This window comes from Mustela nigripes, chromosome 17 (genome assembly GCF_022355385.1).
Source record: "Mustela nigripes isolate SB6536 chromosome 17, MUSNIG.SB6536, whole genome shotgun sequence".
Taxonomy (NCBI): Eukaryota; Metazoa; Chordata; class Mammalia; order Carnivora; family Mustelidae; genus Mustela; species Mustela nigripes.
The window spans coordinates 9,477,098-9,493,381 of record NC_081573.1 but is presented as its reverse complement, the minus strand read 5'-3'; the positions used below and the strand labels follow the sequence as shown (position 1 = coordinate 9,493,381).

Below are 16,284 nucleotides of genomic sequence, written 5' to 3'. Positions count from 1 at the left end.
CCCCCCCCCTTTTTTTTTTTAAGATTTTATTTATTTATTTGACAGAGAGAGATCACAAGTAGGCAGAGAGGCAGGAGAGAGAGAGGAGGAAGCAGGCTCCCTGCTGAGCAGAGAGCCCGATGCGGGACTCGATCCCAGGACCCTGAGATCATGACCTGAGCCGAAGGCAGCGGCTTAACCCACTGAGCCACCCAGGCGCCCTCATTTTTAACTTCTAACGCAGTAAATATCTATAGCTATAACTGACATAAGTAATAATTTTTAAGAGCATGAAGGAATTCCTGGATGAAAAAGTTTGAGAACCATTGGAACAGACGAGACGAGCCCCGTATGGCCCAGGATGGAAGCCCGCCATGGCCACAGGAAGTCCCACCCCCCTTTTGGGAAGCCGCACCCCCTCGTGGAAGTCGCCCCGCCCCCCCAGGAAAGTCCACATTTCTGTGGCTGGAACGCCCATTTCTTAACGAAGTCCCAATTCCTGAGGACACTTGGCACCCTCTTGAAGTAAGTCTTACCTTCTCCACAGGTGGACCCACCTCCGTGAAGTCCACCCGTGGCCCACAACCCTCCCCGGCAATAAGCATTCTCTCCCGTCCTCCTAGAAGGGCTCACCATTAGTGCCCGTGGCTTCCAGACATTGATTCATGGGGCCTTGGCAGGCGGTCAGGGAAGACTCGTCCGCCGAACATCCATGGGTGCTGTTTCCCTCACAGCTGTAACACTGGAGGCCATTCAGAGGCAGGTTTTGAAGCTCCACGACTTGGGAAAAGACAAGTGACACAAAAATCAAGGAAATTAGTATGGGGGTGCGGGCAGGTGGGGTGAAGGCGTGTCCTTCCCTGTCCTACCTCCCCTAGAACTGTCACCTCGCAGCCTGAGATGTCATGGAGCCACCTTGTGGTCAGGCTTGGAACAGCACTCTTTTGGTGGTTGGGGGGGTGCTTTTTTTCCTCTTTAAGCTTTAATTTATTTGAGATCTATCTCAAATAAGAGTGGGAGAGAGAGCACAGACCAGGGCGTAGAAGGAGAGGGAGAAGCAGACTCCCGCTGAGAAAGGAGCCAGATGTGGGACTCAATCCCAGGACCCTAAGGTCATGACCTGAGCCAAAGGCAGATGATTGACTGACTGAGCCACCCAGGCGCCCCTTCTGGGGGATTCTTTATTGTACCACCTCACCGCCCCTCCTGAGCCCCTATCTGATCCTATGTGGCAAGTAGCTGTGGAAGAGGAAACGGTCCCTGCTCTACAGCACTTACCACTTAGAGCTACACTGTCCAACTGTCCAATGTGGTAGCCACTAGGCACTGTGGCGGTTTACATTTATGCTGAAATGAATTTGTATTCAAGAAAACTCAAAATTCAGTTCACATTTCAAGTGCACAATAGCCATATGAGTCAGTGGCTACCATATTGGACAGTATGGATAGAGAACATTTCTATCACCGTGGAAAGTTCCATTGGACAGTACTGGTTTATAGAGACAGAATAACACGAAGGAGCGAGATTATAGTGGCGGGGAGGGACAAGGGATGTTTCCCTGCGGACGGTACTTGAAAGCTGAAACCTAACGAATGAGAAGCAGCCAGCCAGGTAAACTCTTGGGGAAGATGTGTTCCTGGTGAAGGGTACTGGTTGTGCAAAGGCCATGAGGCAGGATGGAGTTTGGCAGTTGCAGAAACTCAGCGTAGACCACAAGACAGACGGATGCCAGATTACATAGGGCCTGGGATGGTCTTTGGATTTTATTCTGAGAGCCAGGAAGAGTTGCTGGAGTGCTTGAAAAAGGACAGTGACGTGCTCTGGTTTACATTTGTAAGAAGTCACTCTTGCTGTGTTGAGCACTGACTGTAGGAGGCAGGTGTGGAAAGGGGGACCGGTGGCATGGACCATGAGCATGAAAGGATTCAAGGAAGTATAAAGCGTGGGTCTTTGGTAAAAGTTGGATGGGCACATCGAATTTCCACAGAAGCCTTCTTTGAGGAGGGGTTTTCACAGGAGACAGACACCTAGAGAGGAGCGGCCACAGCCCGGGTACACCTCCCTGCCCTGACCCCAGGTCATACACTGCATGGGTCCCCTGCCCCTCACCTGAGCCCCCGTTGCATTTGGTGGTGTTGCAGCACTGCAGGAAGTGGAAGGTGTGGTGGTTGTGAAAGCCGGTGGGGCCCGGGCAGCCCGGAAGGTTGCCACAGCCACGGGTGTGGTGCTCATCCCTTGGACTGCCTGTGGGGGCCAAAGGAGAGAGGTCAGGTTGTTCAGGGGCTGAGACTGGCTTTGCCCACCACCACTGCAGTCATCTGTTCATTTCCTGCCTCACTGCTCATTATAGTACCTTCATTTCATTTGGGGCAGCCATATATCTAGGCCAAAAAAAAAAAAAGACCAAAAAAAAAAAACCAAAACCAAACACATTTTCCAGCTTCCATAGGTATAATCATGTGGCTAAGTTCTGGCCAATGTGATATAAATAGAAAGGTTTTATGGGACTTCAAGAAAGGAGAACCCTCACAAAAGGAGGGGATTCTGTCTTTTGTTCCTTTTCCTCTTTCTCCTTCCTGGAACTTGGACATGAGATTTGGAGCTCTGGCAGCCATGTTGGACTATGAGGCAATCTTCAGAATGGAAGCAATATACAAGATATGAGAAAGCATCTGGGTTCCTGGTGACTGTAGAATTGTCTAAGTGGCCTAGGACTTCCTATCACTAGATTTTTTGTGTGTGAGGGCCCTAACTTTCCACCTTTAAGTCCTTGTTATTCTGGGGTCATTGTTAAGGGCAGCCTTGGGGAGAAGCAAAGTCATGGGGGAGGAGGTGCTGTGAGGTTGGAGCTCACCTTCCAGGCTCCGGTGGGTCACCACTTCCACACACTGTTCTGTAGGGCTGCGGCACTGTAGGCTCTGATCCCAGCCCCTCTCACAGCTCAGATCTGAGGAGGCGCAGGAAACACATTCGAGGTAACGGTTTCGGGTTCGGGGAAAGGTGGAAGTCCGACCTGTTTGGGGAGGGGCAGGAGGATGACTCCATGGGGAGAGTTCTGAAATTCTAGCTCCCTTGAAGACTCACCGTAGCATCAATTCCTCCTTATCTCACTTTCAGCCGATCATCAAAGCCCTGCCCATTCCACCTCCTGAATCTTTCTAGCATCCATCCCCTCCTTTCCAGCCCCATGACCAGGTCAGAACTCCTTCAATGCCAGGTTCCTCTCTGGCCTCCTGGTTTCCACCCTTGCCCCCCAGCCCTACCCAGTGCATCCCCAGATGGCCCTAGAAAGAGGTTTCTTTTTCTTCTTTTTTAAAAAATTAACATGCAATGTATTATTTGTTTCAGGGGTACAGGTCTGTGAATCATCAGTCTTACACAATTCACAGTGCTCACCATAGCACATACCCTCCCAGTGTTCATCCCCCAGCCATCCCATCCCTCCCACTTCCTCCCCTCCAGCAACCCTCAGTTTGTTTCCTGAGATTAAGAGTCTCTTATGCTTATGGTTTGTCTCCCTCTCTGGTTTCGTCTTGTTTCATTTTTCCTTCCCTTCCCCTATGATTCTCTGTCTTGTTTTCCTCATATCAGTGAGATCATATGATAATTGTCTTTCTCTGATTGACTTATTTTGCTTAACATAATACCCTCTAGTTCCATCCATGTCGTTGCAAATGCAAGATTTTTGGTTTTTTGAGGGCTGCATAATATTCCATTGATTCCATTGTGTGTGTGTGTACACATACCACATCTTCTTTATCCATTCATCTGTTGACGGATATCTAGGCTCTTAGAAGGATGTTTCTAATATTTAAATCTGGCCCTGCCTGTGCTCTGTTCAAAATCTCTCCATGGCTCCCCAGTGCCTTCAGAATAAAATCCAAGCTACTCCATGTGGCATTCAATGCCCACCAACCTGGGTCTGGGCCACCTCTCCTGCCTCACCTTCCTCCACTAGCCCCTCAGACTCCACTCCCTCTGACTTCCCACAGCCCCTGAATGTGCATGCTGACGGGCATCCAGCCTTTCTAGAATGCACTCCCTTGCTCCCTTGGCTCCCTACTTTCCTCATCTGCTCCTAATAATTCTTCGGGCATCATCTCAAATCTCACCTCCTCTAAGAAGTCCTCCCTGACCTCCCAGACTGGATCAGTGTGCCCCTTGGGGCTCCCCAACCCCAGCCACACCCACTCTGGGTCATCCCTGTCTGCCTGGACTCTGAGCCCCAGGAGGTAGAGCCAGAGCTGTCTCAATCATTACTGTGTCCAACACCACCAGCACAGGGCCAGAGCCAGAGAAGACATTCAGTAAATATTTGTTAAATAAATGAATGAAGATTGTTTAAAACCCTGCTATTGTTCTCTGTGGTAGCCAACCTCTGAGACGGCCCCCGGTGACCCCCGCTTCCTGGCACGCATGCACAAAAAATAGGGCTGACCTGTGTAACTAATGGGATATTGTGGAAATGATGGTGTATGACTCCTGCACTAGGTCATAAAAGGCATCACAACTTCTTCCTGGCTCTCTCTTGGATTACTTGGTCTGGAGGGCGTCCAGCTGTCATGTGGCTAGAACATTCAAACACCCCATGGTGAGGTCTATGTGGCAAGGAACGAGGCCTTTGTCCAAGCCACAGGAGGGGTCCATCCATGTGAGTAAAGCTCCCCTGGGAGCCTTGGAATGACGACAGCTCCGCTGGCGTCTTGACTGTAACCTCATGAAAGATCCAGAACCACCACCTTAAGCCACTTCCAGACTTTTCAGAATCTGACTTTCAGAAACTTTGTGAAATAATACCTGCTCATTTTTGTTTTTAAGATTTGGGACAATCTGTGATGAGGTGATAGGTAATTAATGCACTACCCGATGTGTCAAGGATCCAAGCCTATCTTGATTAATCTGTGATCATACTGTCTCTCGCACCTCCTAGTCCAGGCCAAGGGGGTGAATTATTTGCCCCTGGAAACACTAGAGTTCCCTGGCCAGGCCTTGGCTCACTCAGACCATTCTGAAGCCTGGCATGCCCTCCCCTTCCTGACCCCAAATACCCAAGTTGAGTTGGGGCCAAGTACTACATGAGGGAGAGGGCTTGTCTCAGCCACTCCCTCAACTCAGGCCAGCTGCTGGAATTAGGCGAATCATTTACGTCCAAGGCCAAATCTTCCCCAACCCTAAAGAAAAATAATTAAAATGTCCCAACAACTCATGTCTTCTCACACGAACTTCCACGAAAAGGAAACATGGAGTGCTGTCACTGCCGTTATACCATCCTTGGGTCCCCTCATGAATTCTACTTCTTATGCTGCTCTTCTAAATGTGGGTGATCTTCGGGGTTCTGTCGCAGGCTCTTTTCATTTCACATGGAGCACATTCTCTCCCATGGGATGTTATCCGTTGACTTGGCTTCATTTCCACGCGTCGGCTGGAAACTCACTGCAGGCAGGACTTCTCTCTGAGCTCCACACCTGTACACCCAGCTGCCTCTGGAGAGGCCCCCTGACCATCCCTCAAACACCTGCATCTCTACCTGCCCCGAAGGAAGTTCTCCATCTTCTCTAAACTAGTCCTCTCCTCAATTCTATATTTGTCATGTGGTCCCATTCAGTCCCCCACGGCAGAAACCTGGCAGGTTCCTTGATCCTCCACATCTAGGCACCATTCTGGAGACTTCTACTGCCTGTCTTCTCGTTGTCTAATCCTTTTGCCCCACTGCTTCTGGTCTCTATGAAGCACATCTATCAAGTTCTTAATTCCAGTCACTATTCTGTGTTTCCTGTTTGACTCTTAAAAAACAAAAACAAAAACAAAAACGGACTCCACATTTCTGCCAAAGTTTATCCTTTCCTCTATTTTTTTGGACTATATGGATCATGGCTATTTTAAATTTCTCTGTCTAATAACTCCACTATCTGAATCATTCTAAGTTTCTACTGTTGGATTTGTCTCTAGGGGTCCTGTTAATTGGTCCTTTCAATTTTCTTTGGGGTACCTTGTAAGTTTTGATTAGATGCCAGATACCACAATGAGAATTTGGAAAGGCTCTAAATAATGTTATTTTCTTCCCAAGAAGGTTAGGTTTTCTTCTTGCTGAAGATGAGATGTAGGCATCTTTGGGGGGGGTCTCTTTCAGTTTTGCCCTTACGCCTAGGGTATGGTCTCAGAGTTAAGTGTGGTGTGGTTACCAAGTCCTCTCTCTCCAACCTGGCAACTTTGTTTTCCCCAGCATCATATGCCTGCTGGAATTGTTCAGTTCTGGGGATTCCCAGATACTATTTTCTGCTGAGTTTCTTGGAGTCCCACCCCATGCACGTACAGCTTGCCAATAACTTAAAGGAAATCTGCAGATCTGGGGACTCCCTTTTCTGTGGTGCTATACGTTTCTGGACTCTACCTCTCATTTTCCAGATGCTCTGGCAGCCCTAGACTCTATCTAACCTCTGGCTTCTCCATCTAGCAAAGATATCTCTTATTTGGGTTTTATTTCCCCTTCACAGCGTGAATTAGAAAGTGCACTCCAGGATAAAGCAAACAAAGAAAAACTCAATCCTTTTATGACCTCCCCCTGTTGCCCATAGGGTCTATATTCCTCACCATAACCTGGAAAGCCCTGTGTAATGTGACCCTGCCGATTTCACCAGCTCCTCTGTTTTTTCTTTCCTCCAGCCATATCACTTTCAGCCATGTTTGGGCCTTGGTGTCCCCTGCTTTTCCTAGAAAACTCTTTCCACTGTTTTTTTTTTCCCCCCACAGTCTGACTCCTGCTCTTTTCTCAAGATCCAGCTTATCTGTTGCTTCCTGGAGGAAAACTTCCTTGACCTGAGTCCAGTGTCTCTCCGAGGGTCCCACAGCCCCTACTCTTCATTCATGCCAGCCCTGATCACTCTGGCTGCTGTTTCCCTTATCTCAGTCCTGAAAATTCTGGACTGTACTTCCTGACCACAGCTCTGAGCCCTCTAAGACCAGAGGTCTCATGGTCCTGACCCTTCTGCTTCTGCTTCCCCATCCTGGCTCTGACTATAATTGGAGGGGTCACTGTTTGGTGATGGGCCCATCACCCCCACTCACCCCACTGACTGTAAGCCCATGGTAAGGCCCCAAAGCTGTCTTGGTCACTTCTGTATCCCAGGATCATGCAAATACAGAATGTGATTTAACCAACTATCCCAGTAACCACAGGTGGGGTAAAAATGGCCTGAGAAATGGGGGCTGATATCACTTTACCACTTATTAAATTACTGAATGGACAGTGGCTGCCCCAAGCTTGGTGGTGGACCCCTGACCACTCCCAACTCTCTTTAGAGCCCTATGTCTCCAAGATCCATCAGCTAAAGAGGGGGCTCCAGGAGGGTTCTGATTGGTCAAGGCCTTGACTGATGTTAAATCTTCTGAATATTGGGGCACCTGGGTGGCTCAGTGGGTTGGGCCTCTGCCTTCGGTTCAGGTCATGATCTCAGGGTCCTGGGATCAAGCCCCACATCAGGCTCTCTGCTCAGCGGGGAGCCTGCTTCCCCCTCTCTCTGACTGCCTCTCTGCCTACTTGTGATCCCTGTCTGTTGAATAAATAAAGAAAAATCTTTAAAAAAATTTTTTCTGAATATTATCTATGATTAGAAGAATTACTTACACTCGACTATCAGTGCTTTCCTAAAGCACATCTAACAGAAAGCTGAAGCCAGTGTCCCTTCTCTTGGCACTTCCTTAAAAATCAACATCTGAGTCAGTCTCCGCCAACAGACAGATGCAAAGTCTGGGGTCAGCATGGATGAATGAGAAAGAGGGCTGACGTAGGGGGTCTGCTCACTGACCTCACTGGGATTGGCCTGGCCTTAACCAACTTCCTTCCTCACCAGGCTCTGAAAGAGGAAACTGCACGCACGACCATGCAACACGGAGCCCTGACTTCCCACCCTCTCCTGCGGGAATTGGAGAACCTGAGCCTTTTCAAGTCTTTTTCTTAAATCGGCATTTGAGAGAAGGGGCTGGTGGGATGTGGTGGGATGGGACCAGGAGAATGACGGGTGACGATCAGGGAGGATGAGGGCCGCCCGACTCACCAGGGCTGGGTTGGTTGCACAAGTCGGTAGCACAAAGGGCCTCTGTAAGAGTGATGATCTGCGTGCCTGTCCGATAGCTCATGGTCCTGTTGCTCTTCTCGGGGTGGGCACAGCCTCTCTCCACCACCTCCAGCTCTTCACCTCCTGGGAGGAATGCATCTTTGTCACCCCAAAAGTTCCCCTGGGCCCAAAAAACCTGACGCTCCCGGTCCTAAGGTCACCCACTTCTAAGGCTGATCCCTGCCAGGCCTCCTCTCTTGGGGTCCAGCTGTCTCCCCTCCTTACTCTCCCACCACGGCGAGCCTGTTCTCTCTTAGTGACTGCATTATTGCCGAGGCTGTCTGGATCCATCTATCTCTCCCTCCCAGCTAAGTGATTTTAGCAGGGAGATCCCTCTAACAGGAATTTTCAAAGGCAAATATTACAGGCTTGCCAAAAAGCACAAGAGAATGATGCAATAAATACTGTGCATTCATCACCAAATTTTATAAACTATTAGAAAATTTTGCTCCATTTGTTTCAGATATATTTTTTTAAAGAATTTAAAATTTAAAAGACAGAGTTAAAGCCTCCTGCTCACTCCCCCAAATCCCATTCCCCTTATGCCCTGTCCAGAAGCAACCACTGGCACAGGTAATTCTCACACTGGGGACACATAACAATGTATACTATTATTTATTTCTACATTATTTATTGTATATTATTATAGACTATTTATAGTAAAAGGTATCATACCCTGAAACATGCTTTTCTCCCCCTTTCAACCTGGATTTTTGAGATGTGTCCACTTGAATACCTACAGCTTAAGTTCCTTCTTTTAAACTGCCGTGAGGCATTCCACTGTGTGATTATACCATAATGTTTCTCCTCCACTGATGACTAACCTGTATCACAAACATAACGGCCAAAAACATTCTTATACCTGTGTCTAAGGTTCTTCTGTTTTTTTTTTTTTTTTTTTTTTTTTTTTTTTCCTAGAAGTTGAACTGCCGCCTGGAGGGTATGCTGATCGTTATCTGTACTAGATTTTGCTAAATTGCTCTGTGCGGTAGATGCACGAATTTATCCCCATTAACAGGGGCTGTAGCTCCAAATCCTCATCCATCCCACCTTGTCGGATTTTCAAAAAAGTTTGTTTATCTGATGGGTATGAAATAGGGTCCATTTGTCTTTTTCTTTTGCATTTCCCTGATTGCTGGTGAAATAAGGTTTCTTGGTCGCTTGAGTTCCCTGTGGTGGTATAGGTGGGGAGCTCACCTTCCCATATGCGCAAGGTCGTGGTCCTGCAGAGGTCCTGGCCACGGGCACACTCTTCCACCTGGCACTTCCCGGTCCTCCCACACAGCAGGCACTGCAGGCTCCAGGAGGCTGGGGGGTGGGGGCGGGGAGAGGGAGGAGAGGAGAGATTGTTATAGCTTCCAGTGGGGGATCCCCCCCTCCATGCCACAGTATCAGGACCAAGTCTCCACGCCTTGTGCATTCAGGTTCGTGCTTCACATTCTGTCCGCCCTTCGGTTCCAGCACGGGCTTTGGGTCAGCAGAACTTCCGGTCTATCTCTAACCTCACATTTTACCTATACCCCCTACGCTAAAATTCTATCTCCTCCCACAATCCTTCCCTAAAGTCCCGCCCTGGCTTATTTTCCTTTGAATTGTGTATCAGTGCCGGGCCCATCCTGAGTCCAATCCCCACCCTCTCTGTCCATCTGGATATTCTAACCCAGCTCCCATTTCCGTCCCTTCCCCCATTCCACCGGCCCTAGGTCCGTCCGGCTTCACAAGCTCTCCTACGGGCGTTCTGCCCTCACCTGATCTACAGGTGATCTTTACCCCACTTCCTGGTGATCCCCACTGACTATACCCCCTATTAATGCCCCCAGACTCTACCCCTTTCCATAGCCTCTCCCCAACATTCTCTCCCCTCCCAAGAGTCCGGGCCAAAGTTTTAACTTCACCCATGAGGCCTCGGGAAGTTCTGACCCCAACTGCAGGAGCCTCCCCCAAGGTTCTCTCCCCGCCCACCAGCTCTTCCCGAGGTTCTAGCCCCGCCCACTAGCCCCTCCTGCGGTCCTAAATTTGCCCGCTCCCCCCGCCCCAACACCTTTACCAGCCTCCCCGACCTCCCCTGCTGGGGTCCATTCCCCACCCCAAATTCGCAGTCTCCTGGAGTCATTACTCATTCTCGGCCGTGAAAGATCCGGAGACCGTTCCGGGTTATTCATGGTTGAGCCGCCCCGCAAGCCCCTGTTCCCCGCCCCGCCCTGACTCAGTTCCTTCTCCGTTTCCTCTGGCTTTTCAACCCTCTCCCGCACGTTTCCTAGGAAAGGAGTTGAGCAGGTAGCTGGGGGGTAGTGAAAGAGAAGCGTCCTCCGGAGACAAGGCCTGGATCCCCAGCCCCTGTTTCTGCGATGGTCCGCCTCTCTATTTAGATCTTGTAAAACTAGGCTCGCTGCTCCCTGTCTTTCAAGGGGCTGGGTCGGTGCGGGGGGTGGCGGGGAGCCCCGCGCGAGTGGAGAGAGCGATGGGACGCGCCCGCGAGGCCAGAATCCCACTTAATCCAGGACTGGATGGAGGTTACCGCTCTGAACCTGTTTCCTTCTCCGTGAAACAGGGTTGAAATGCTTCTGCCTGTCCAGTTTGAAATTGCAGGGAAGGGGCTTGGAGGAGCGCCCGAAATGAAGAGCGCACTCCACGGTGGCTGCTGTTCAGTGCCTTCGCTCCACTCTTATTTCCTGAGCACCTACTGCTTGCCAGGTACTCTGCTGTGTGGGGCTGCAGACGGCTGAAGGATCGCTACGTGAGGGAGAGGGCTGGGGACTGAGCCCCCCTCCTTCCACTCCTCCAGCTCCGAGGCCCCCGCCCCTCCCCTCTTCTCTGTGTTCAGGACCCAGTTCCCCGCGCAGGTGTTTGGGTGTCGAGTCCCTACCCGGAACGCAGGTCTGAACCAAGAGCAGCAGCAGCGGCAGCAGCCTCGGGCGGCCCATGTCTGGCAGCAGATCCCGTCCGTGTGGCTCCCTGCACCTCTCAGTCTGGCCCGGGGAAGGAGACAGTTTTGTGCCTCCGGGGCTCCTCCCAGAGAGTTTGCGAAAGAGCGAGTCAGCCCCAGATGCGTGGGTGCTTCCACCTACCCGCCCTTGACCCCTCCTCCTCAAAAACTTCCTTTGCCGGGGCGCGGCCAGGAGTGTGGGGGGGGGGGGGGGGGTCGGCTCCGCTCTGACTCATGTGGCCGCTGTCAAAGCTGTCTCCAGGCTGCCTGGGTGCAAACTCAGTGGCCTTCCACAGCTCACTTCCCAGAGCCAGAGTCCCAGCCAGAGGCAGGGCCTGCTGACGGGCACCCTGCAGCGCCAAGCGAAGTCCTTGCAGCAGCGGCTGGCCTCGGATACAGACAGCACCAAGCGGTGACTGCAACAGACACATCTTCCTAGAGCTGCCCAGGGTCGCAGGGACGAAGATCGAAGATTGTACAGATGCCACAGGGGCTGGTGAGCTAAGAGCAGTCCGGACCAGCCCCTGTGGCCTTTAGCAGCTGGTGCTGAGCATTCCCCCCGCCTTCCTGTACTAGTATAATTGAAATAAAATATATTTTGTTGTGTCAAAAAAAATACACACACACACATACACCAAATTCTAATTCTCCCTCCCCCTGCTGTGGGACCTTGGGGGAAGGACCTCTGCTCTCTAGTTAATATTTGTCCTGATAGACTCAAAGAGGGAGACAAACCATAAGAGACCCTGAACTCGAGCTAAAAAACTGAGCGTTGCTGGAGGAAAGACGGGGTAACTGGGTGACGGGCTTCATTAAGGAGGGCACATGATGTGATGAGCACTGCATGTTGTATGCAACTGACCAAACACTGAACTCTACCTCTGAAGTAATAATACACTGTATGTTAATCAATTGCATTTAAATAAAATTAAAAAAAAACAACAACAACTTGTCCTGATGGGACATTTGTGGCTGATCGTTAATTATTGTTAGGAGTTTTTTTTTTTTTTTTTTTGGAAGTTTTTTTTTTTTTTTTTTTTAAGATTTTATTTATTTATTTGACAGAGAGAGATCACAAGTAGGCAGAAAGGCAGGCAGAGAGAGGGGGAAGCAGGCTCCCCAATGAGCAGAGAGCCCGATGTGGGCCTGGATCCCAGGACCTTGAGATCATGACCTGAGCCAAAGGCAGAGGCTTAACTCGCTGAGCAACCCAGGTGCCCTAATTGTTAGGATTTTTGTTAGTTTTGTTAGGAGGGATAATGGTGTTGTGGTCACATGGGGAAATGTTTTTATCACTAGAGATGCACCCTGGAATATTTGGGGATGAAAGAATATAACGTCTCTAATTTACCTTCAAACACTTCAGCCAAAAAGTAGATATTGCTGTTATGAAAATGGTCCTGTGGTTATGTGGAAAGCTGTTCTTGGTTTTTACAGACACTCACTGAAGTAGCTAGAGGTGAATGTCAAGGATGTCTGCATTTACTTTAAAATGCTTTAGGAAAAACTGTAAGGCAGTATCTCAGGGTAACTTCCATGCCATTCTGTCTCCTTTTTCTGTGTATTTGTAAAGGTCCTCATTGTTTTTTTTTTTTTTTTTTTTAAGATTTTATTTATTTGACAGGCAGAGATCACAAGTAGGCAGAGAGGCAGGCTGGGGGGTGGGAAGCAGTCTCCCCACTCCCCAATGTGGGGCTCGATCCCAGAACCCTGGGATCAAGACAAGAGCCGAAGGCAGAGGCTTTAACCCACTGAGCCACCCGGGTACTCCCATTAAGTTTTTTTAAAAGTAAAGTAAAATGTAGGGGCGACTGGGTGGCTCAGTCAGTTAGGTGTCTGTCTTGACTTCCACTCAGGTCATGACCTCAGGGTGGTGAGATGGAGCCCCCCATCGGGTTCCACGCTGAGCATAGAGCCTGCTTATGATTCTCTCTCTCCTTCTCCCTTTACCCACCCATCTCCTCCTCATGTGTGCTCTCTTTCTCTCCCATTCTCTTGAAAAATAAAAAGTAAAAAAATGTAAAAGATAAAATTGTCTAGACTCTCCATCTCTGCATGCTTCTGACCCACCAGAGCAATTTAACGCTGGTGAAGTTGCCTGAAACAGTTGTTGGCCCACAAGGAGGGCTCAACAAATTCCTTCAGCATTTACCAAGAACCTACTCTGTACCAGGTACTGGTCCAGGAGGAGCTGGGGACATAGCAGGAAACAAAGCAAAGTGCCTGGCCTTGACAATGAAGAGTCAATATGTGTTACTTAGTCTGTGGCTGTCAGGCAGCAACAAGTAAAACAGAGAACAGCAAACCAGGAGGCAGGAAGTACAGGATACAAGTGAGGCATGGTTGGCTTCAGGTGGGATGATGCTGCCCGGCTTCCCTGAGCAGGTGGCATTTGAGCAGAGGCTGAGCGTGGTGAGGGCAGAAGTTGGGTAGATGATCCAGGAAGAGTTCCAGGGATAGACAACTGCCAGTGGGGGCAGAGTGGGGTGTCCTGACAAGCTCTAGGAACAGCAGAGTGACTAGTGTGGCTGGAACAGAATAGGGGAGGGAGAGGATAGTAGGCAATGAGAAAGTAGTAGCTATCTCTACCAGTATAACAATGAGTATAGTATTATTACTTTTACTAATTCACTGAAGCCTTAAGGTAATAATTTTATGGTAAAGTATTAAAAGTCCCCCCAAAATCCTCCCTTCTAAGAGGCGGTAGAGCCTAGTGATTAAGATATGGGGCTGGCACCAGACTAGAAGGGTTCAGATTCTAGCTACACCCTACTCTGTGGGTTTGGGCAGGATATTTAACCTCTCTGGGCCTCCAGCTCCTTCACAAGTGCCTCTCTCCCAGGGCTGGTGTGCTAGGGACATAAAAAAATGGGGACACCTTGGTGGCTCAGTTGGTTAAGCAGCTGCCTTCGGCTCAGGTCATGATCCCAGCATCCTGGGATCGAGTCCCACATCAGGCTCCTTGCTCTGCAGGGAGCCTGCTTCTTCCTCTGACTCTGCCTTCTACTCTGTCTGCTTGTGCTCGCTCTTGCTCTCTCTTTGACAAATAAATAAATAAAATCTTAAAAAAAAAAATGCCCCCAGGGCACGTGCCACCATGCCTGACGTGTGGCATGTGCTCAGCAGAAGGCTCTAACTGCCACTGATCATTGTTGGACGGGCTCTCCAGAGCTTTCTCTCCATGGTGGGTGGGGAGAGAGGTGGAGACATTCTAAGGGTTTGAGGTCAGGGAGGTCATGCCCCTGGCTCCAGGACTAGACTACTCCTTGGTCACCCTGGGCCAACAGATATCTTCCCTTGAGAGCCTAGGGTTCTCTCATGTGGAAAGTGGGGCCCCTCTTGCAGGTGGCATGAAGACTGACTGAGGTGGGGAAATACACAGTTGGGGTGTTGCGATCCAGCCTCCTGGCAGGATGACCTTACTGCTCTGAGGTCATCGTCTTTTATTATTATTATTTTAAAATTTATTTAAAGAATGAGGGGAATATTTTGGAGCCCACCCATCCCCACCTCAGACTGCTCTAGTCTCTTGAAATCTGTCTGCTGTTCCTCTCCTGTGTCTGTCTTTTTCTTTGTTTCTCTGTTTGTCTCTTTCAACCCGTGTCTCACTTTCTCTGACTCTGTCACTCTGTCTCTCCCTGTCTCTGTCTCTATCTTTTTTCCTGTCTCTTCCCGTCTCTTTCTCTGCTTCTCTTTTCTGTCTCTCCATCCCTGTTTTTAATGTCTCTCTAGGCTTGTCTGTCTGTCTCTGTGACTCGTTCCTTCTGTCTCTCCCTCAGGTGACACACACCTGTGAGGTCCAGTGACGTGGCACGGGAGGGGGCGGGCAGGAGGCTGGGCCCGTGCACAATCCCAGAAAAGCGGCAGGAATGTCCGCTCTTTCCTCCTGGTGACTCACCTGGGCCTCGCCCAGCTCCTACCTGCCTGCTGGGTCCTGAGGGAGGCCCACAGGTTTCGGGGCTTCCCTGGGCTGAGGAGGGGAGAATCTCATGCAGAGTCAGAGAGGGCGAGAGAGTCAGAGAGACAGAAAGGAAGAGGCAGTGAGAGAGGAAGAGGGATGGAGCCAACTGACAGACTGACGCCAGGGCAGTCAGAGAGGGAGAGAGATCTCTCCACCTGAGAAAGGGACAGAGACAGTGAGAAATGGAGGGGACAGAGACAGAAGCAGAAGGAGCTGGAGAGAATGACCCCCGATGGACCTCAGAGAGAGCAAGTGGAGACGTGGAGAAATTGTGCACCTCCATCCAGGACGGCCTCCTGCCACCTCCCTGAGGAGGGGACCACCTCTGGCCTGGCTATTGGTGGAAGGACAGCTGTGGCCATTTCCTCCCTGGCTCCAGGGGACACTGATGTGATGTTCCCATCTTGGCCTTGGCCGCCTCCCGGATGCAGGGACATCTTCTCTCAGGGCCTCCCTCTGAAAAAAAAAAAACAAAAACAAAAAAACAAAAAAGAAAGAGGGGGACAAAAGAGGATCCCCTCCCAGGGAGCAAAAGAGCTGGAAACCCCTGAACTCCACACCCCCTGCTTCCCCATTTTCCAGGTAGAGAAACTGAGGCCCAAGGAAGAAACTTTATTTTTATTTTTATTTTATTTTTATTAACAAATTTTTTTTCAACAAGGAAACTTTATTTATTTATTTTATTTATTTTATTTTTTTTTAATATTTATTTATTTGAGAGGCAGAGAGAGACAATGAAAGAGAGAGAGCATGAGAGAAGAGGAAGTCAGTGGGAGAAGCAGACTTCTGCTGAGCAGCAAGCCTGATGTGGGACTTGATCCCGGGACTCCAGGATCATGACCTGAACCGAAGGCAGTCACTTAACCAACTGAGCCACCCAGGTGCCCCTATTTATTTTTTTTAAAGATTTTATTTATTTATTTGACATAGAGAGAGATCACAAGTAGGCAGAGAGGGAGGGGGAAGCAGGCTCCCTGCTGAGCAGAGAGCCCGATGATGCGGAGCTTGACCCCAGGACCCTGAGATCATGACATGAGCCAAAGGCAGAGGCTCTAACCCACTGAGCCACCCAGATACCTGCAAAGAGGAAATTTTAAATGAGGCTCCCCTTTATTGAGTGCTTGTGACATGCCCCATGATATTCTGAGTGCCTTCTCTAGATACACTGGTCACCCTCCCAGTACCCTATTTTATAGCTGAGAGAACTGAGGCTTTGGGAAGCATGGTCAGCTGAATACTGGCCCCCAAAGAGCTCCAGGTCCCAAGCCCTGGAAACTGTAGGTGGTACTGTATGTGGAAAAAG

At 49.7% G+C, this 16,284-nt stretch overlaps 1 protein-coding gene and 1 long non-coding RNA gene across 4 annotated transcripts in view; one reads left to right on the top strand and one right to left on the bottom strand.

Annotated features, from left to right (window-relative positions):
- The window catches only part of PLAUR (plasminogen activator, urokinase receptor), a 12,776-nt gene extending 1,566 nt beyond the window's left edge, over positions 1-11,210 (bottom strand). The window contains exons 1-6 of one of the 3 annotated variants that reach the window (XM_059381305.1): positions 10,961-11,210; positions 9,292-9,402; positions 8,035-8,178; positions 2,835-2,993; positions 2,090-2,224; positions 613-759 (exon numbers count right to left, since the gene is read on the bottom strand). In XM_059381305.1, the coding sequence (XP_059237288.1) occupies positions 613-759; positions 2,090-2,224; positions 2,835-2,993; positions 8,035-8,178; positions 9,292-9,402; positions 10,961-11,018 (754 nt within the window). In that variant the 5' untranslated portion in view covers positions 11,019-11,210. The other 2 variants (XM_059381308.1, XM_059381307.1) reach the window with 2 other exon arrangements.
- On the top strand, positions 9,409-11,004 carry LOC132004791 (uncharacterized). Its single transcript, XR_009400645.1, has 3 exons — positions 9,409-9,853; positions 10,646-10,788; positions 10,919-11,004. It is a non-coding gene; the product is annotated as an uncharacterized LOC132004791 (long non-coding RNA).
- Positions 11,211-16,284: the final 5,074 nt, after the last annotated feature.